Raw genomic sequence first — 23,305 nt, 5'->3', positions numbered from 1 at the left:
TCTATTGAAGACCTGTGATTTTGTCACTGATATTGATAAATCAGATATTACATTTATATATATATTTCCATATTTCCTCAAAATGGTATAGTTGGGTTAGTACGACATCAAATTTGACTATATTTAACAGGGTCGTTTAAAAAATGTTTAATATGCTTGATAGAATTCGAAAAAGCATTTGATCGAGTAAGATACTACCTACTACTATATTAAAACGTTTGCAAGAAGTTAGATGGGAAAGGCATCAATCTACTAAAAAACTTGTACTGGAACCAAAACGCAAGAGTTATAATAGAAAGTTAAAATAGGACAAAACCTAGCAATTTTTACAGAATTGATTGATTTGCTTGAAAATTTGAGAATAAGTAGTGGATAGTCCAAAGATAAAAATCTATATGATACCGAAAGGCGCTTTTACCATAGGGGTGGTTGCCACCCCATCTCGGGGGTAGAAATTTTTTATAATATTTTAATCACAAAAGTTGGTAAAAACATTCATTCTAAGAAAAAAACGTTCTATACATTTTTTTGATAAAATTGATAGTTTTCGATTTATTCGCTATCGAAAGTGTTAGTTTTTAGGTTCTAGGGATAAAATAGAAACAGACACAAACGAATAAAAACGTCGAAAATGGGTAACGCACATCAACAATGTATTAACGCGATTTCAAAAATCGCGCCCATCTCTACATATTTCGTATCGCTTTCGTATCTTTGAAGGTAACTCCTAAGTCCCCAAATACCCCGAAACAACTGCTCCTGTTTCATAACATTAACGAAAGCAATAGCGCAAGAAAAAAAACGTTTTAACGAAACAAATTATTTTCAGTGATTGCTGTGGATAAAGTTCTACCGAAATATCTCGCTTTTACGATTTTAGGCAAATCTTTTTCTAAGAGATTTAAAGAAAAAACAAGCAAATGAAAGTTTTTGATGAACCGTCAGAAATGAATCATCTGCTATATTTTAGTTTTTTTATGTTCTAATAATACTGTATAGTCTGAAATTTAAAATGTTTTATAGTTTTGCTAAGCAAAACGCCAGGCAAACAAACAATAGGTACCTAATATTGTTCTGAAGCTATTTCTTTGTGGCATCTTTTGCAATTTACTATTGTACTAGGGAAATAAGCCACAGTTTAAGTTGGAAATAAAGTGTATTTGAAATGTCTACTTCTACTTCGGAAGTCGTTATCAAAATACAAACTATTAATATTACTAGTTTATTAATTTTTTATATTTTGATAACGATTTCCGAAGTGGAAGTCAAAACATCTAATAAATTTCATTTTCAACTTAAATTTTGGCTCATTTCCCAAGTATTTCCATTTCCAAAGCTCAATGAATTGAGAAAACAATAAATATGGACGAACACACTAAACAGAAAAATCGAATACGAACAAACACTAATAGAACGTACTGAACTAGTAGACAAAGAATCTTGACTTCCTTGACTTCTTAACCTTGAAATTATAAATAGAAATCCTTAAAAAATAAACGAATATTCTAATATCAGTAGTAAAAAATGGTCCCATAATAAAACAGATGCAGTTCTAAGACTCTCTCACTCATTAAGAAAAAGGCTAAAGAAAACATAAGGAAGTACAAAATAACACAGTTAAATGAAATACTACAATCCAAGAAAGGCAGTCGAGACTGGAAGAAGAAAACAAGCGAAGGAAATATTCTAATTAGAAAACGAGTTGTTAATGATGAAAACGAGAAAATTAGAGATATTAGAAAAATAACCAGTATGATAGAAAACTACTACAAAATTATTATACGAGTCAAACGCAAAACCACCACCAGGCAAAGTAGAAAAACATATAAAAATAGTAAAGAACATTGATCTGAAAATTTACCAAAGAAGACATACAAAGAACGAAATAAGAAACGCAATGAGCAATGCAAAATTAAAAAAGCTCCAGATGAAGACGGACCAGTATTAGAAATGATAAAGTATGGAGGATAACTAGATGCGAAAAATTATTTTTAATAAAAATGTATAGAAATAAGTAGAGAAATAAATAATATAAATTAGAAAACTATAGACACCATTAGCCTGTCTTGCATAAGCTGTTTTTAAAGCTAATTACGTTAGTACTGACAAGCAAACTTAATAGTTATCAGCCTCGGAAACAGACAGGATTTAACAAAGGTTATAGCACCATAGATCATATTATAAGTAATAAAAACGGTAATCGAAAAATCAAACGAACAACACTGAGAACCTATACTAGATTACGAGAAGGCATCTGGCTTCATATTATAAAGTTACCTTAAAAATCAATAGAGACACATTCATGTACTTTTTTGCTTCTCAATTCTGCCTATCTTCCCAGATCTCTGACGAGGTAGGATATACTGAAACATGTAAGATCCTATTGGTCCCGAATTATATACTTTCACAAAGTTTAACGGATTGTGCTCTTGTACCATTTATGTACATAAATACCAAACAATCCTCGTATTTTTTACAAACAGTATTTTCTATTTTTCGCACATTTTAATTAAAAACCAAAATAATTTTATAAACACAGCTAAGGGCGCTAACACATATTATAATCCTCTGGCTAATTAAAAGAGGCCCAAGCCACAGTAACGTGTACGTAAAAAACCCACAACAAGCAGGAGAAAAAACATTTACCCCGGAACGAATCTACCCTTTGATACTAAATACGGTTTAACTGGAAATTTGGGTTTCAAGGTGTTTTTACTTTTTGCGAATTTTTGCGGAGACTTGTTTTCCATTTTTCGTGGCTGTGTATTGGTGTTTGGTAATCAAACAGTTTGCAGAATCATCGAACGCGTTGCTAAAAGGCAAATAATATCCCGGAAAATCCCTTTACAAATGAGTACATATAAGGAACTTTTAATTGGATATTTTAGAATTTACATTGTCAAAAACTGAATACAACAAATTTTGGCCACTTGATGTTAATGAGATCGATAGAAAAATATTTTTCCACCTACCTCTAGCGGAAGTATACTTTTCTGGACCTGATTGTAGGGAGCAAAGTTGTACTTTTCCTCCCTAGGGAGGAAAATATTTTTCCACCCTAGGGAGGAAAACTAAAAGTGACGTCATGGTATTTCATTCATGAAATATAACTTATTGACGCCCTGTACAATATCTATTTTCTATTACGTAAATATCTATACATTTTAACGTTTATTTATAAAACACATAGTATTTTGCAGAATGGTAAAAAACAGTAAATTGTTATTTTGATTTAATAATGTTTACATTAATAATTTGACTTATATTTGACAGTTGACAGTATATTGTGTTTTAGTTCTAATAATGGTTCTAATAAATTTTGTTGGTTAGTTACATAAATAAATTAAGTAAAAATGAAAAAATGACTTGTTATTTGAGGAAGGTGGAAAAACCATATGTATAACATGGGAGTAAGTTGCCTTTTCCTCCCTTGAATGATTACTGCCCTCCGCTACGCGTCGGGCAGTAAACTTCATTCTCGGGAGGAAAACTAGCACTTTCCTCCCTTGTTATACAAATAGCTATAATAGCATTCAATGACTTAAGAAAAATCTTAGCGGCAGTAGTCTTATTTCCACAAAAACTAAATAAATTTAAAGCAAAAGTTTTGTATCACCGAATATTTTTCTCATTCTGATAGCTGATTTTCTCGTAAACTTTGTGTGCGATAGAGAATTTATCTAATTTAAGTATTTTGGAACAACAATAACTGAAGATAATAAGGAATCACAAGAAATAAACAAGAGGATACAAGCCGGCAACAGATGTCTTTATGTCCTACAACACCTCATACAATGGAAAAAACTAACAAGATGTACAAAGATACAAGTATATAAAACAATCATACGACTTATAGTGATATATGGAAGCGAAAATGGACGATGACAAAGGCAAACGAAGAGAGTCTACGTGTTTGGGAAAAAAATTCTAAGGAAGAACTTTGGGCGTGTGCTTGATGAAGCAATAGAACAATATAGGATAAGAACTAACAAAAAGCTCGAAGAACTATACCCAGACGCCATCATCATAAAAGAAATAAAGTCAAGAAGACTCCAATGAGCAGGACACCTAAGAAGACATTTTGACCAAAGAACAATAAGGCTGGTATGAGAAAAACTTCCAACTGGAAGAAGACCACGCGGACGCCCTCAACTCCGGTAGCTAGATAATACACCAGGAGGCCTGAAAGATATAAGCGTGGATAATTGAATAGAAATTGGTCAAGACACAGAAGAGTGGTGGCATGTTGTCAAACAGCTTGTAACATATTCAATTTTTTTTATCCCGGAGAACAATTGTTGAAACAACTTTACTTGTCCAAATAGTGACTCTAGTATTTAGCGTATAGCAATCAATTATATGATGCTTCAATTTTAAGATACATTAAAAAAATTCAATATTTGATGGATATTTTGATTTAAAGATAGGGAGTGCAATTAGAATGAAAACATGCATTGTTTCGAAAAAATTCAAACAAGCTTATATTTTTCTAAAACTTTTTTTGCTAGTTTATAAAAATGTTAAAGTAAAAAGTTCTACTCGCGGATTTGGCCGCTAATTGTTTATTAATTGTTTAAACAATAACAATTGTTTTGTATTAATAATTATAAAAATATCGTTAAATTTATCATTTTACTTTGATCAAATATGGTTCTATTTTGTTTATGATTAAACTGAATCCGAATATGGCATTACAATTTGAAAATTCTTATACAGAAGCTCTTATACAGTATGTCTGCGTAGCTAGGAACCACATGGAAAACTTTTCTATTATCAATTTTACGAAAAAAAGTTATTCTTAATAAAATGCTCTGGATAGTCAAAAATCTAAAACTCAACCATCAGATATCAAATTTTATCAATTTTATACGAGTTATGTCAAAAATATGAATTTCGTTAAAGAGTAAAGTACCTTTATATTTCAGAATATCAAAAAATGCTATTATGAAAAGTTGTTTGAAATTAAAAAATATGTGTAAATATACAATTACATTATTCTAATCGAAAAATTTTTTTAAATTTTTTCTCAAATTACGGATACTCATAATTTTATTACAATTATGATAACTATTTTATTATCACTTATACGAAAAAAAGTTATTCTTCATAAAATGCTCTCCCTGGTCTAAAATATAAGACACAACCATCAGATATTAAACTTTTTCAATTTTATACGAGGTATGTAAAAAATATGAATTTTTCTTAAGAGTTAAGTGCCTTTATTATTCACAATATTTTAATTAGAAGGATTTAATTGAACACTAAAACAAATTTTTTAATTCCAATCAACTTTTCTTAATAACAATTTTCGATATTGTGAAATTTAACGATACTTTACTCTTCAGTGAAATTCATATTTTTTGACATACCTCGTATAAAATTCATTAAATTTGATATTTGATGATTGCAGCTTAGATTATACAGGGTGTAACAAAAATACAGGTCATAAATTAAATCACATATTCTGGGACCAAAAATAGTTCGAATGAACCTAACTTACCTTAGAACAAATAACACATAAAAAAAGTTATAGCCCTTTGAAGTTACAAAATGAAAATCGATTTTTTCGAATATATCGAAAACTATTAGAGATTTTTTATTGAAAATGGATATGTGGCATTCTTATGGCAGGAGCATCTTAAAGAAAAATTATAGTGAACTTTGTGCTTCCCATAAAAATTTTATAGGGGTTTTGTTCCCTTAAACCCCCCAAACTTTTCTGTACGTTCCAATTAAATTATTATTGTGGTACCATTAGTTAAATTCAATATTTTTGAAACTTTTTTGGCTCTTAGTATTTTTTCGATAAGGCATTTTTTATCGAGTTGTGGCTTCTTTTTTAATATGTTTACATAAAAATTTTATGGGGTTTTTGTTCCTTTAAACCCCCCAAATGTTTGTGTACGCTTCAATTAAACTATGACTGCGATACCATTAGTTAAACAAAATGTTTTTAAAACTTTTTTGCCTCTTTGTATTTTTTCGAGAAGGCAACTTTTATCGAGATATGGCTTCTTTTTTAATACGGTTCAAAATATACCTAAAAATGTAAATCATACATAAATTTTCATATTAGGTATTACAAAGTCTCCATAATCGTACTTAACCATACACAAAAATATGTGGAGGATTTGACAAATATTCAAAATATCTCGATAAAAACTGAATTTTCGAAAAAGTACTAAAAGCCAAAAAAGTTTTAAAAATATTGTGTTTAAGTAATGGTACTACAATAATAATTTAATTGGAACGTACACAAAAGTTTAGGGGGGTTTAAAGGAACTAAACCCCCATAAAATTTTTATAGGGTGTCCAAATTTTACTATAATTTTTTGTTAAGATGCTACTGTCATGAGAATGTCATATGTCCATTTTCAATAAAAAATCTTTAATAGTTTTCGATATATTGGAAAAAATCGATTTTCATTTTGTAACTTCAAAGGGTTGTAACTTTTTTTATATGCACATTTGTACTAAGGTAAGTTAGGTTGAATCAAACTATTTTTGGTCCTGGAATATGCAATTAAATTTATGACCTGTATTTTCGTTACATCCTGTATACAATGCAGAGTATTTTATAAGGAATAACTTTTTTTCGTGAAACTGATAATAAAAAAGTTATCAATAGGTTCCAATTTACGCACACATACTGAATAAGTCAGGGGTCGGCAACCTGCGGCTCGCGAGCCGCATGCGGCTCTTTGGATGTGAAGCTGCGGCTCTTTAGTTTCACACGCAAATATTTTTTATTTTATTAAAATAAATAAATACCAAAATATCGCGATAAAACCAGTACAACTGTTGACACGAATTACTTCAGCACAGTTACAAAAAAAATTAAAGATGAATTTGCTGGCAGATTTGAACAATTCAAAACCAACAAAACCACTCTAGCATTCATAGTAAATCCTCTCAACACAAATAGTAACGAAATCCACGTTGAGCCATTTGGAATAATGGATACTGGATCTTTATAAATGAAATTGATCGATTAAAAAAGTAAAGCTTTGTGGAGTGGAAAATTTATAGAATTGAAAAGCAAGTTGGGAGAGTTGGAGGTCCAGAAATGTATGTACGTAACGCAACAAAAGTGGACAGCTAATTTTTTACTTAATTAAATGAAATGTAAGAAAATATAATATACATATGTGAAAAACACTATATACATATTATGAATAAAAAGATTAATTTTTTTTATCAAAGAACTTTATAGTCCTGTCGCCAGGGGGGGGTACAACAGCCTCCTTTATTCAGATGGACTTACCCAAGTTTTTTTTATGTATTTTGACCCATAGAACACGAATTTTTTGGGTAACAGTTGATCCGGATGTCGCGTCGATAAGATTGTTATAAACAGAGAACTTGAGGAATTACATAACAGCGATTTCTCGCAAAACAAAACATTTTTTTTTTGTATTTTTTGGGACATTCTAAGCAAAAAATGTTTATTTAAGTATTTTTGTAGGATGCATAGTTTTCGAGATAAACGTGATTGAACTTTCGAAAAATTGCAATTTTTGAATCCGAATAACTTTTAATTAAAAAATAAAATAGCAATTCTGCTTACCGCATTTGAAAGTTCAAGTCAAATTATATCGGTTTTGATTATTTGAATTGCTAAAAATTTATTTTTTTATTGTTAAACTAAGCTATAAACACCTAGTGCTTGAGTGATGTTTTCAATGATCTCTCATTTAAAATCGAACGAGTAGGCAAAATAGGTACAAGTGCAAGCGAGGCAATTTCTACGTAGCATGCATTAAAACGCATGTATTAGGCACAGGAAAAACTATGTGTTTATAGCTTTGTTTAACAATAAAAAAATAAATTTTTAGCAATGCAAATAATCAAAACCTATAAAAACCTATAAAACCTATTTTATTTTTTAATCAAAAGTTATTCGGGTTCAAAAATTTAAATTTTTTGATTTTTTAAAAGTTCAACCGCGTTTATCTCGAAAACTATGCATGCGTGAAATCGCTGTTACGTAATTCCTCAAGTTCTTTGTTTATAACAATCTCATCGACATTCGCATCAACTGTTACCCAAAAAAATCGTGTTTTATGGGTCAAAATACATAAAAAAAACTTTCATAATTCCATCTTAATAAAGCAGGCCGTTGTACCCCCCTGGCGACAGAACTATTATTTATGCGAGTACTATTTATTGTTGACAAAAAAAATTGTGGCTCTTTAAAAATTTTAAAATTTTGTAAATTGTAATTTTTGGCTCTTCCGACTCAAAAGGTTGACGACCCCTGGTATAAGCGCTAAAAAATTTTTTTTGTTGAACATTTATTATTGTTGAAGTTTATTATTATTCTCCTTTTCATGAACATTTTTCAGTGCGTCACAAATTATAGAAAAAAAGGTAAGTCCGTGATAATACATATTTATGACATTTATTCTAACGTGACATTTTAGTTAAATCTGACAGTTGTCAAATTTTATTTTCAATTTGGAATAAAACCAAATCAATTGTGTCTATTGCATTTATAAAATGGTATTTTCTTTCATTTGTATAGTCTTATAAATTGTACAGATTATATTGATAATATTATTATTTTATTTAATAAATAATTCTTTTTTGATTATGGCGCCATCTATCGACAACTAGAATAATCACCGAACTAGAATAATTACCGTGCCAAGTATTCCCAGACGTGCCTTTTTTTCTGTCACATACAATTTAATGCGTTAGAGAGAAATCGAAAAACTGTGACGCACTGAAAGATGATCATGAGAAAAAGAATAAATGTATTTTAGGTAGGTTTTACAGAAAAAAGTTTTGATCACTTTATATTAGCATTTTTTAGCTGGTAATTTTCGGTTTTTGTATTACATTTTTGTTATCTTTCTAAATTTTCTCTAAAAGATATAGTCTATTTCATTTCTAAAGTAGAATGATTTAGTGAATTTCAAAGATTGAATTCTAAGCTTTAAAAAAGCACTTATAAAATTGTAATAGATCTGTTTAAACTTGAGTAATACCGTCTTAAAGTGGTGGTAATTCTATAAAACTACGAAGATTCCAAAAATTACATTTTTTAAGATGTCATATCATTTGAATTAAATTTTTGAGATTTTTTTGAATGAAACATCATTTAGTACGATACTTGAAAGGTAAGTTGTACAAAATTGAGGGTTTTATAAGAAAAATTGTATTAGTTACACATTTTTAAATCATTTTTAAACAAAATTCATGTAAGGCTCACTTTCCGTCCCCACCGTACTTATGCCCATACATTCTATTTCTTTTTATTATAACCATAAGATAGCTTAGTTATTCTTCTTTTAGGTTAAATTTGTAAAATTTCATTTGATCCATTAGTTAAAGAATTACATTAAAATAACTCAACCGTGCGCTTCGCTGTACGCTAGTTTACAGTGCGCCAATGTTTGTGAAAAGGGTGACTTTAGCGTTATAAATAAAAAAATTATAGAAGATACAGATTTAATTTTAGAAAATTCTTTATATAAGGTTTTTTTTTTGTAAAATTTTCTGAATTTTTCAATGGTCAAGTCAGTTTTGTTCTAAAATTTATATTTTCGGAGTTATTTAAAAAAACATCAAACTTCGTAGTTCATTTGTTTAATAAAAAATGAAGCACCCACTTCTCGAGTAGAACTTTTTGATATGTTGTTTATTAAACATTTCTTAATGGAATTACAAAAAGTTCTATCTTGTTTGATTTTTTCCGAAGTGAAAATCTATATGCACTCCCCTAAGAACTGTTTGAAAAAGCTGTCTTTTTAGATTAGAGGTTATTACTCTGATATTTTGATACTCTGTAACTTTGATATTTTTTATATCACGCGCTTGTAACTAGACTCACTGTAAAGGTGAAAAAACAAAATCTTTAAAAAAGAACTTTCTATGTTATTGAAATTTATAAATTATTGCAAGATAAGGGTTTTTTTGGAAATATCTCAGTCAATTATTTATGGATTTTAAAGAAAGAACTTTTTAAGATCTACAGCTTTCATTTGAATGATTTTTCTATAAAATTTAGAAGAAACGTTTTATAGGCAAAAACGGTTTTACTTTTTATAATTGTTAAAAAACAAAACAGAATTAGCTGTTAGCAAAAGGATTTAGCTATCTCTCATGTTTTCACGGATAGACTGTGGTAATAATTTTCTTTTAATTGAATTAACTGGAATTAACTTTAATTGGAAGAGTGTGTAAGTTTTAATTTTAAACAAAAAACAACTTTTTTATAAAGTGATTTTAGGAAAGCTATAATTCTTTGAGTACACCTGAATGTATTTATTCGACACTGTACCATTAAATATATACCACCTATAAAACCTTTTTCGAATGACCTAGCATCAAAAAGTAAAATCTATATCGTGGGAAGGGAAGTAACCCACTTTATTTATTGGCTCGTTTTGTTTCAGTTATGTTACGGGGCAAGTTCACCAGCGCTATCCGATAGAAATCGTTTTCCAACATTGTTTCGCACTCATCCCTCCGCTACTGTACACAATCCCACGAGGATTAAGTTGATGAAGAAGTTTAACTGGTCCAGAATATCCATCTTGCAGCAGGCCGAAGAGGTTTTTATCTCTACCGTGGAGGATCTCGAGAAGAGGTGCATGGAAGCTGGTGAGTCTTGAGTTTCATTTTATTAGAATATCGAATATTTAAGTTAATGTACGTGGATCCCGCGTATCAAAAAATGTTTATTAATAGCAAACTGAAAATTTGTTAAGAGCTTAACGGAGTCTAGTCGGACAAACTGTAATGTATGGGAACACTGGAATAGGGGAAGTTTTAATTGTGAAACAGGTTACATGTTTCGAAAGTCAGATTACGAAAATGTCCCATGTATTTTGTCGGACGGAACTTCCAATTGATTTGTTACCCTTGCAAAATAAACTCTCATGCAAAAATCAGACTGCTATTTACCACCAACATAATTCCTGACATTTGACATTTTCTACGTGTCAAACTTATTAAAATGTCCAACATATCTCTCGGATAAAATTTTTTTTTAATATATTATAATATATAAAGGTTGATGTTGAATTAACTTAAAAACATCCTGCTAGTTTTCACAATCATAAACTTGTCAGGATGACACGTTCCACAATTAATCTCACGTCCCACAATTAAAACTTCCCCTGTTCCAGTGTTCCCATACATCAAAGTTTGTCCGATTAGACATCGTTAAGCTATTAACAAATTTTCAGCTTGCTATTAATAAACTTTTTTTGGTACGCGGTATCCAGACCTATAATAAGTGAATAGCTCTGAAAATAAAAATATTTCAGGAAACAAATACTTTCAAAAAACTACTTTCATTGATGAATAATGCTTTAGGATAAATATATTTTTTATAAACGATTCATTTCCATCAAACTGATGTTATGTTTCAGTACAACTCTTGTACGTTTTTATTTAGATAAAATATTACTAGGGAGCCGAGTTTATGCTAAATGCATATTGCATGCATATTTCGCATATTTGAGAACTTTACTAAATTTTGCATATTTTTAAAGAAACACGCATATTTTGTGCCTATTAAAAAACATTTAAGTCCAAAAAATATTTTAAATTTTTTAATTTGACAGTAAATATTTCCCCGCACAGGCTGTCGTATCTATTAATTCGAGAACTACCTGAAGAGGATGGCCCATTCATTGCCTTTCATTTTTTCTTATAAAATACCCGATCTTTACACAAAGTACTTATAGTGCTTATAGTAACCCGTTATAAAATGATTGTAGGATGTTAAAGTGATGAAGGATGGTTTACCTGGAAATCCGAATTTTATTTACTTTTATTATATTTAGTAGGTACCTATAATATTGGTGATTCTTCTAAATCCTCTATTGTTAAGAGAATTTACACCTTTAACCATAGTTTTACGATTTTCTAACGGAAATTAACAAGTTATTTTAAATACGCCCCAATTACTTCTACTGATATTGAAAGGAGTTTTTCAAGTTATAAAAATATTCATTCTAATCAAAGAATATGTTTCCTCGTAAAGTATTTGGAAAAGCACATTGTAGTGAATTTTAATCGAAGATAATAATATATTTATAGTGATATTGTTGTTTTATTTTAAATAGGTAACTATTGGTAGCAGTTTTTGTAAAAACTGTGAATAAATTGCATATATTATAAAAAAAATATTTTATTTGAAAGATAATAAATAAGATTGCCGCCCCCCCTATAAAAGAACCCCCATTTTTTGAATTTTTGTGCATATCTTGCGCATATTTCGTAATTTTTTACCGCATATATATGCGCATATTTTATCAAAATTGATTCATATAAATCCGCTCCCTAAATATTACCATTGAAACGATTTTTCTGACCAAAATATGTTTCATGTGATGGAGCTTGCAATATTCTTCTTCTTTCAAACGTGTAGTTGTTAACTTTTTTGATATATAAGAATTACATATCAGACTTATCGAGTTGTTAAATATTTACAACAAATTTTGCTATTTGATAAAGGATTAATAAACCATATCGATTAAATCTTAATACTGCCAACAAATGATTCACTCTATAAAATAAATTATTAAAATCCGTTCGTCTTGTTAAGTTCTACTGATGTCCAGTTCTCACGATTATCGTGTCTGTTGAACGTTTCTGGTGATTACCGACGTCTTTGTCAAACTGTTGTCGCTCTAGTTATAGAAAAGAAACACAAATAATACAGTCGTACTGTTGTCACTCTAGTTATAGAAAAAAAAACACAAATAATACAGTTGTGTAAATAGAACTCGAAATATTTCGGTATTTACCCATTTGGGTAACCTTATTTCTCGTTGTGAATAACACAAAATCATAAGCGTGTAATAGACCATGAATAAATATGTAATTAAATAACCCGCCGAACAAAGTTGCAGCAACAATTTTTGTATAGAACAACCTTACAAACGACGTTCTCTACCCCATACGGCATTTCTTGTTTGAAATTTTTTGAGTTGGTATCACTTGCAGACAATCGAAAAAGTTGAAATTCGGCTGCACGTGGCAAGGAGAACATAGCAAGCGACGAAATGTCAAAAAAGAAGCATGTTACTCATCTACGGCGATCAAAAAGACTAAATAATCACAGAAAAAGAAAAGGCTTTAAAAATGATAAGAAGGAGGTAATGCTCAACTCTGAGTTTTGTACATAAAACCTTCAGCAGGTTTTATTTTACCCAAATCTCACGTACAGTGTTCATTACACAATATATTATGCGTATCACACTATCTAGCTACGGAAAGCTCGAAACAAAAGTGGAAGATCAATTGAATCAAGCAAACAAAGCTACAGGCTGCCCGAAGGAAATAATATGAAGCAATAAAAATATTGGAAAAGAAATGAAAGGCAGAATTTACTAAACAATCATCAGACTAATAATGACATACGCAGCGGAAATATGAGCTAACACAGAGAGAACAAAAATATTGCTAGAAACAGCATTGATGAACACCCTTCTGAAAATCGATGGTAATACACTAAGGGGCAACCGAGCTACAAGTACAGATGATACGACGGAGATCCAAGATGGAGAACATTAATAAGTACAGTGGAACCTCGATAAGTCGGATTAATCGGGACCGCGGCCGATCAGGGTTATCGAAAATCCGGGTTAGACGGAGAATATGGTAAAAATTAATAAAACACGGTATACTTACAGATGAACTCCATTATAATTCCAAAAACATGAAATACATACATAATATGCTCAATACATCTAAATTACGTACAGTTGTATACAGTATTGTTCATTTCTTGGTAAAAAACTGTCAAACTGAAAAAATGTTTGTTCTGTCTTATAAAAATCGATCCGGTTTCGCCGGACTTCCGGGTTATCGGAGGCCGACTTATCGGGGTTCCACTGTAATTATAATAGTAAGTAATAGTAAGAAACAGAAGAGTATAATGAAATGACCACATAAGCCAAAAGACAACAAATAGAATAGTAAGGACGACAAGAGACTGTTCCCCTATAGGAAGACGATCAGTAGGACTACCACGAAAATGATGGAACGAGAAGTTACTGGAGAGACATTCAAAAAACAAACAGTCATGTCTATACAAAATAGGACGAAGAAAAACTGTACAATACAACAACAGCTTAATAAGAATGATGTGCTAACTATTTTGACAATAAAAGGTAATAATAATAATCCCCGATGTGTTATGTGACGTCACTTGGCAGACGTCAGCTGACCAAGATGGTTGTTTAAGATTTCGGGTAGGGTTTCTTCATGTTCCTGGAAGATATTCGCTAACATCGGCTTTAAGTCTTTCCAATTTTACAATTTAAGAATGAAAATTTAATTCTACATATAACCACTGTTTGGGTTTCTGGCTATTTTGCACGCACATGAGTTCACTGATGATGGACTGATAAGTCCAAAAACGTTTGTTCTGAACAAATTAATGTAATCCATTTGGATTTTTAAGATTTTTAATTAAATTATTTTACCTACTACTAAGGAATTTTTTACTTCGATGTTAGAGTAAATTTAGAGTAAATGTTAGAGTAAATCGAGTAAAACAAAACCATTAAAATTTGTAAAAACAATTCAAAGTTAACTTTTTTTCAGCAATTTAAGAAAATTGGAAAACAATATTGTCACACTGATGGTGTCGCTGGTCACAAAAAAGTGAAAATCGGACAAACGGCGCAATATGTAGAACCGAAAATCGATAGATATCAGCACCTTCACATAAGGCGTATCCAAAATCAGATCGTATTTGATTATTTGAGCCCCATTGACCGTATTTTCAGATTTAACACTAGTTCGCTTTTATTTCGGTATTTTCGGAGTGGTTGGGCTTTTATCAGATGTAAAAGTATATTTTAAAAATATTATTTTTCTGAAAGGAAATGTTTAGATGATATAAAAGAAAAATACCTAATGTGTTTTTAATAAAAATTTGATCTGGCTGTTTTGAAAGAGATATTCTTTTATTTAAAAATAACTCATCGACTTTTTTAATTTTTTTTTACCTGTGTTTTTACTAAAGCACAGTATCAGTATTAAAATTTAATTTAAACCTCTAATAGGGAAAATATCAGCACAGAAACAAGATCCAGTATTCTCTCTTTGTACTCGTAAGTATTGGTTACATGAAAAAAAAACTCAAAATAGCAAATGTGAAGAAAACAAATGTCAAGAAAACATCGGCAAATCTCAGTGTAGTTTCAAGAGTGGTTTCGGTACACGGGAGGTGCTGTTTAGTATTCAGGTTCTTATACAGAGGTGTTGGTATGTGAATGTTGATGTAATTGCCTGCTTAGTTGACTATGATAAGGCATTCGACACTGTTAAATACGATAAATTAATGAATATATTAAAACAGATAGGCCTGGATGGACTAGACATTCGAATAATATCCAATTTGTACTGGATTCCGACAGCAGAATTAACAACCAGATATCTGAAGAAATTTTCATTCTGAGAGGAACTATACAATGTTGCGTGCTCTCCCCACTTCTGTTTAATTTATATGCAGAAAAGATCTTCAAAAATCAGTAGAAAACAAAATAGAGAGAATCAACAATCTTATATACGCTGATGGTACAGTTCTGCTGGCAACGGACACTGATAATTTGCAGGCAATCCTACATTCAGTGACGGACTATAGCTAACAAATGGGTCTGAAAATAAACATAAAGTTAACCCAATGGATGGGCATCAGTAAAAACAAAAATATAGCTAATAGCATGGCAGATAATAAATGAAGACATGGTGCAGAGAGTACTGGCATACTCCTAAATACTCCAGTATTTAGGCTGCTGGATGAATAAAAATGAATGTGTGTGTACTTTGTACGCACGTAAGAAGTTATACTTCTATTATATAATTTCAAAGAAATAAATATATTTAACAGGTTATATGTATTTTATTTAAATATTAAACTAACTATCTTACCTACCACTTTAAAAAAAATTTATTAAAACGATACCAAAAATAAAAAAAAAAGAATATGAATAGTCCGGGATTTGAACCCGGGACCTGTCGATCTCCGGTCACACGCTCTCCAACTGAGCTATATTCCCTTCGCTTTGACAGGTTACAAGATTTCTTATACATACTGACAAATTTAATAGACCAAGTGAAGTATACAAAAATACTTTAAATATACTTACTATTATTATAAAATATCTTATTCCCGAGGAAGACAAATCCACAGACACAAAAATTATAATAAATAATACATTTACTAAAAACACTAATATATCCTTTTATGACTTATTTGCGCTGACAGCGCTGATACATACATATCTTAAAAGATTAGCAACGAACTACATACTGTCTGTGTGCGCATGCACCCGGTATTAAAAAATTTCACTCTTGATCGTAAAGAAGTATAACTTCAAAAATAGGACTTTTCGTAGGAAATCAAATGCAGAATAGAGCAAGCGATTACATCATTTAGGAAAATGCAAAAGGCATGCATTTTGTCCTTTTTGGGGAAATTATCATGTTAAAGTTTCTGGCGGTTATGTTAAATTGGTGCAGCATATACATATATAATACGTTGTAAATCATCTTCACTTTGAGAGATTAGTATTGCATCGTCTGCATAGCAGATTATTTTAAGTTGTTTTTCTTCCACTTGTTATCCTTTTTCAGTTCTTACTTTTTTTTTTAATATTTCATCCATGATAAGGTTGAACAATAAAGGACTCAGGAAATCTCAAGAAGTGTTATCCCATTGCCAGCTTTAATTGGGTTAGTTAGTTCATCTTCTACTTTTACTTTTATTGTAATATTCTGGTAGATTGTTTCGTTCATTTTAATTATTCCTAGAGGTACCTCTTTTCAGTAGAACAAATGGATACCGTCCTTTAATTTGACCTTATCAGATTTTTTCTTCAGGTCTATAAAACATAAATATGCTGGTTTGTTGTATACCAATGATTGATGATGATGATCCCAGCTAATTATAGAGAATAATAATTATTCGATTCCAACGTCTTAGTTATGTAATGTGTTATTCAATATGGTGATGAATAAAATAATTCAGGAAGTAAGAAAACGACATGGGGCGCTTAAAATCATGATAATATGCTATGCCAATGATGCAGTGATAATTGGTGATAACGAGGATGACCTACAATGGCAGCTCACACCTTCAATATCACAGCAAACAAACTCAATATGAGAATACCAGTAGAAAAAACAACATGCATATTTAGTGATAAATAAAGAGCCGCGCAGATGCAAACTAGAAATAGACGGCAAAATTGTAGAACAAGTAACGAAATTAAATTACTACTCAGTAGAGATCACTAGTGACAGGAATATAAGAATAGAAACCCAACGCAAGCAGCAAAAGCAACAAGATTAAGTGGTTGCCTACGAGAAACCATATGGAGAAACAAATATCTGAACACGGAAAGCCAAATAGAAGTATACCAGACAACAGTAAGACCAATCCTAACATATGCAGTGGATACAAAGACCGATACAAGAAAGACGAAACAACAAATCAACAATATCGAAATAAAAGTAATAAAATCAATAGCAGGCATATCATAAAGAGACAAACAAAGCAACAGATGCGAGCAAATTGCAAAAGTCAAAATATTAACAGGTGGATAAAAACAAGAAAGAAAAACTGGAACGAACATGTAAACCGAATGGAGCCAGATAGATTAGCGAACATCTGTAAAAACAACAAGCCGTATAGCAGAAGACCCGTTGGAAGGCCGCCGAAAACGTGGAAAGACAATATACAGTCAACAACAACTAAAACAGAATAAGAGGCAGACAAACAGGAGTAATCCTACTCCTACGAAGAAGAAGGAAGAAGAAGACAATGTCTTAGCATAGCAAAGCTACAGATTAGGTGTAGCAAAAGAATAGTACAACATTCTGTTTATTTATAGGATTACCCGCATTGTTACTCTAATAAAAAAATTCAATTATTACGTTTTGTAACGGTAACATTAAAACATAAAAAGGACTCAGCAGCGCAGAGTGGAAGATTATAAGCTAAATATCAAAATATCGTTTTTGTTTCACAAAAATAAAATTTCCTGTATCATAACCGTTTCCATTCTCAACATTTATTGACACTTCCAATACGCTTCTGAGTGACGTTGCATGTCAGAATAATAGAAGTAATACCCATCATTGTTCACTGAAAAATCCATCTCGTTTCTATCACGATTGTTTTAAAACCCAATTTTAATGGAAGCGCTGCTTCGAGGGTTTAATTAAGCTGAAGAGATGCTTGGACTTTGTTATTAAAAATAGATTTTATTGTGACAAGAAGTCGAGAAGAGAATATTTCGGATGTTGTTTGCTAGGTAAAATAATCTGAATGCTGAGCGTAAATTATTTATGATATTTAATTAAATTCTTTCGTTAATTAATTGAAAATGCCTATAAACATGAAGCAAATTTCTAAATTACTTTCAAAAATATTTACTCTAGACAGGATCTGTTTTGAATTGGACATTTTACGTAGGAGTCTATTTTATTGCTGGAAGCACTTCAGGATTTACCTATAAAAAACACAGTTTTACTGCTTGTTGTAAATTTCTTAATAATTTCATCCATAAATATTAAACATAAGTACCCTTCCCTCTCCTTAACCTTTATTTATTGTAAACGTATCCGAAGAGTTGTGACGATAATATAATTTTATCGTCTAGAGTACACCAATGAATTAAGTAAAACGTGTTTTTATACCGTCTCGGACGATATAAAAGACGGAACGAAAAGCCTAGTTGATTATTATTCTTGGAGCGTTGATAATAATAATAAACAAAAACGAGGCTTAATAGGTGTGTTATCCCGACCATTTTCCCCCGTCGTTTTGGTGCATTGAACGAATCCGACGGTTTTTCCTTTTACCTATCCTTATACGAGCGGTGATCGTATTTCCCTACATGTCTTTCCCCTGGCGAGTTGAGCGAGATGTCCTCTCCTTATAAGCCCATTTCATATTAATAAAGGTAATTCCTAATCCACGCGATCGTCAATATTATTTATTCATGTACCAAATATCGTCACATCGACCCGAACCGAAAGTTCGATGCGTACATTATAAATATATTTGATTAACGATAAACGAGTAATTAAGGCTAATTATCTTATCTTTTGTATGTTTTGATTCCAAATAAAAATGTCTTAAAAAGCGAACCTTTGTCTTCGACTGAATTTTGTTAGCTGGAGCATCAAATAGAACGGCAACGTTGCAGAGTACAGGGAGAAAACAATAAATGCCACATTTTATACATATTGGGATAAACACCAATAAAGGTTTAATTCTTATGATATCTGAAAACTACTTCGGAGATTCTTAGCAGAATTCTAGCATTTCTTCGTCTGTAATCTCAATATAATATGATTCTATAAACTTCAATTTCAACTTCAAATTTAATAATGCACCAAAAAATTGCTAACAAGCCTTATTCTAGTTCAGTGGCGTGCGGACAATCCTGGTACTTCGCCTGGATGCAAATTCTTAGAAAATTTATATAGACTCATCTTGCTGTTTATTGTCCTGAATCGATAGCCTAGTCGATGGTACTCAGTTTTTGCTACCACATGGCGAGAAAAGCCAAAAGTAATGAAAAAGTGATATTTCTTGTTTTCCCCTGTCCTAGTCTTCATCTGATGTTGAATTATTACTAATTACAGCATTATTGTCTCTTTGTATATTTTTTGTATCATTATTAGCAACTTGCAGTCCATTTCTTTTTCTTTTCGTATATTCTGTAGTATGTGTCTTGGTACTTTAACAAAGGCTTTTTCTATGTCAAGAAATGCTAATTATAGGTACTTTCTATTTCTCTTTCAGTGCTTTTTTCGATATCTGTATTAAGCTAAATATGTGCCATCCAATACATATGACTTTCCAATCTTCCGCGATATCTTAATTTTTTCCGTAAACAATTCATTAGTTTTAGTAATATTTCTTCTCCATATATTCGCATGTTTTTATAATTTCTGTTGTAATTGTATCCACTCCAGCAGCTTTCTCATGCGTCAACGTTTTTATTAATTCTTATAATTCTTCCTTGTTTATTAGTTTTTGGTGTTATCTTCAATTTATAATTTTGTTCTTCATTAATTTCGTCTTGATTCTTGGTTTATATCCGTTAATAGTTCTTTAAAGTCTTGTTTCCATCATTTGACTATTTCTTTTGTTCCTGTTATTAATTCTCCATTTGTGTCTTTAATAATATAAACATGATTTTTGTTATTCTTATCGTGTTCAAGGTTCTTTTTTCGTTGACACAAGAAGAGAAGAAGAAGAAAAGAATTAGCTAGGTGGGCACTACCACAGTGTACACATTTAAGTTCTTTATTTTGTGCCTCTCGTCTTTTTTCTACAATAAGTTTGTTCATGTCCGCATTCTTGACATCGCATCGTTTGCATTGTGGGATCAATTTAGGTTTTTTGAAAACTTCTTTCTGCTAAAATGATGTTGTTGATTAAATTTGTGCTCTCCTTTTAATAATTGTAATACATTTTCTATTTTATATCCATTATTTTTTAGATAGATTTTCCGTATATCCTTAGCTTGGCGAATTTGAGTTTTCTTCCAATCACTTTAAGAGGTCTATTTGGTTTATCTTCAAAGGGGTGTCATTCGAGATCTATGCCATTTAGCTTCTTTGTTAGATTTCTGTGGCTATTTTCGTCGTTTACATTAATTTTTAAATTTTCACCTAGTAGCATGTTAGTTTAATAAGATAGGTAGATATTTGATTACCTGATAGGTATCTATATTTTGCCAATTTCTTTATAATGACTGATGGTGATTTAAGTGCTGTTTGACTCTAATAAATTAAGAAATAACATTATTTGCTAGAAATGTACTTTTAAGAATGCCTAAAAATAATAAAATTTGCTTCATCCCAACTTTTGTTTTCATCGTAATCCAGTGTTTTACCCTAAAATGTAGATTACCTACGTAGTATTGAATAGTGCAATCAACGAAAGCCCAAATTTTTTGCACTTATTTGATTTTTGGTTTGCACATTTACAATTTAAACCAGTTTTAGCAAACAAATTAAAAAAAATGCATCCAGAACAAGCCTTGTTTTGTTTGCTAATTCTATTTACTCTTTTTGCTGTTGCTCCAATTAAAATGAATTGCAGTACAAAGTGAAACAAACTCTAATCCAAAGCTGAAAGTATTTATCAAATTTCACGGAATTTTACTAGCAATGCAGGGGTTTGTTTAATAATAATAGGCCGCATATAATTTTATTTAGTAATAGACAAGGCAAAAACGGCGGGTTCTTTGGAGAAAATATTCCCATGAGATTTTTTTGCATAATCACATTTGTGAGACATTTCATCTTACCACTTACCACATTAATCTTACCACTCATTATTAATAATTAAAAATAACAGCTTAGTAATAAATTAATGACACAAATTTCTTCAGGATCATGAAGAGTGGGCTTAAAATTTGATTTAGTCACTTTCTGACTTTCATAGTAATCATTTTTAACTGAGTTATTAAGTCTTAAAAATGGCCATTTTCGCGTTTTTCAAATTTTAAATTGCTTATAACTCGAACATGATCAACTTTAGAGAAAAATTATAAGAGACCTTTTCTGTCCGGAATGGGCCGAAAAATCTAAAAAAAATTTCTCCGGACAGAAAATATTCATTTTTGCAATTTAATTAAAAAAAATTGTTAAAAAAAATTCGACCACTTTTCGCGTGGGCGACTTCTTGAACCTTATTCTGGGGTGTCTCACGACTGTGATTATGCAAAAAAATCTGATAAGAATATTTTTTCCAACGAACCCGCCGTTTTCGCCTTGTATATAATGAACAGAAAGCTTTCAAAGTGAAATTAAAACAAACAAAACTTAACACATAAAATGCGATGTGTTATTGTGGTATTAAAATACTAATCAGATAGGTCAAACTATTAATGAAACACTAAATTTGGCTTTTTTTATATTGTTGCAAAACTTACTAAGTTTACTTCTCCAATAAATTAGTGAAAAAAGCCCACTTGCTAATGACAGTACCCTCGATTAACGTCAGTTCGGTCACCCACTACTCTCCCCCTTCAATTCTCAACCTATAGCTTCTGCCTAAGTTCTCACCAACTCTCATTATTCTTCCTTCGTGGAAGCCGTCCGTGCATGCACCCCGGTTGCACTGGAGCTTTTCAGCTTATTGTGCTTCACCAACTCTCATGTACAAACCTCTAATCTATCTATTTAGTTAGTCTTCTTAGGTCCATATTTATACATGCGCCTCAATAATCCTGTTCCATTCTTCTCTGTCTGTCGCTACACTCATCCACCTAGAGCCTACGTGGTTCTTGATATGATCTGCCCTTCTCATTTGCTGCCCTCCTCTGCTTCGTTTATATTCCCACGGTTTCCAATTTATAAGAATTTTGTTCCATTGGTCTTATTTGTGTCTTATATTGTGTCGGGCAAATCTCCATTTCAATTTTGCAACTTCTTGTCTAACATCCCTAACTTTTGTTTTCTCTCTTATTTCACTAGTTTCTCTTCTTATCCATTAGTATTATTTGCAACATTTTTCTTTTCAATGCTCTTTGCGTTTTTATCATTTTGTCCATGTTTGCTTTTGTAAACGTCTACGTTTGGGAACCATAAGTGAGAACAGGAAATATACAAACTTACCAAAAAGAAATGAAAAACAAATCAAATAATTATATCATGATTGCCACAATATTAATTAACAATCTATTTCCAGTATTAATAAACTCTACAAAGCTGTCCCAGAATCGTTTTTCACTTAATGTAACCCAAATTACTGCATTCCTCTAAAAGTTCTTTGGGACACCAAAAAATTTGGTCATAAAGTGTATAGTGTTGTCTCGGCGTTGAGAGTAATTCCCATACCATTACATTTTCTTTTCCACAGCTTGAACGCTTGTTCTAGATAAATTTTGAAAAAGGTATGCGAAATACAACCCTGCTTCAATCCTTTCGTGACCTTAAATCCCTTGGACAAAGTTGACTACGATACCCTCTTCTTCCAATAACAATGTCCAACATCCAAAGTATATCGGTGTATCGCATATATCGATATACTTTTGGCAGTAGATATCATATTATATCGATATCTTCTTTAGATGTATGATACGGTACGATATTTCGATCTGCTTATATTTTTTTGCCATCCCTAGACATGTGATAAATTCAATTTATAAACAAACGGTTACTGCAGATAAACATTTTTAACGATTTTTAACTCTTTATAGTTTTGTTACTGTTGATAAACGATAAAGAAACCTTAGGAAATAAGGACTCTAAGGAGAAATAATTGTCGGTCTTACTCCATTCACTTCAGCTTAAAAGCGATACGCTC

The 23,305-nt window shown here is 31.1% G+C and overlaps 1 protein-coding gene across 1 annotated transcript in view; it reads left to right on the top strand.

Moving 5' to 3' along the window:
• Positions 1-23,305, top strand: part of LOC114330394 (gamma-aminobutyric acid type B receptor subunit 1) — a 363,275-nt gene that overhangs the window by 115,892 nt on the left and 224,078 nt on the right. Inside the window, exon 4 of the mRNA XM_050657124.1 lies at positions 10,401-10,608. Within this exon, the coding sequence (XP_050513081.1) occupies positions 10,401-10,608 (208 nt within the window). The remainder of the gene's footprint in view (positions 1-10,400; positions 10,609-23,305) is intronic.

Source organism: Diabrotica virgifera, chromosome 7, assembly GCF_917563875.1.
Source record: "Diabrotica virgifera virgifera chromosome 7, PGI_DIABVI_V3a".
Classification (NCBI taxonomy): Eukaryota; Metazoa; Arthropoda; class Insecta; order Coleoptera; family Chrysomelidae; genus Diabrotica; species Diabrotica virgifera.
Note: the sequence above shows the minus strand (reverse complement) of the source record. Positions and strands in the feature narration are given on the sequence as shown.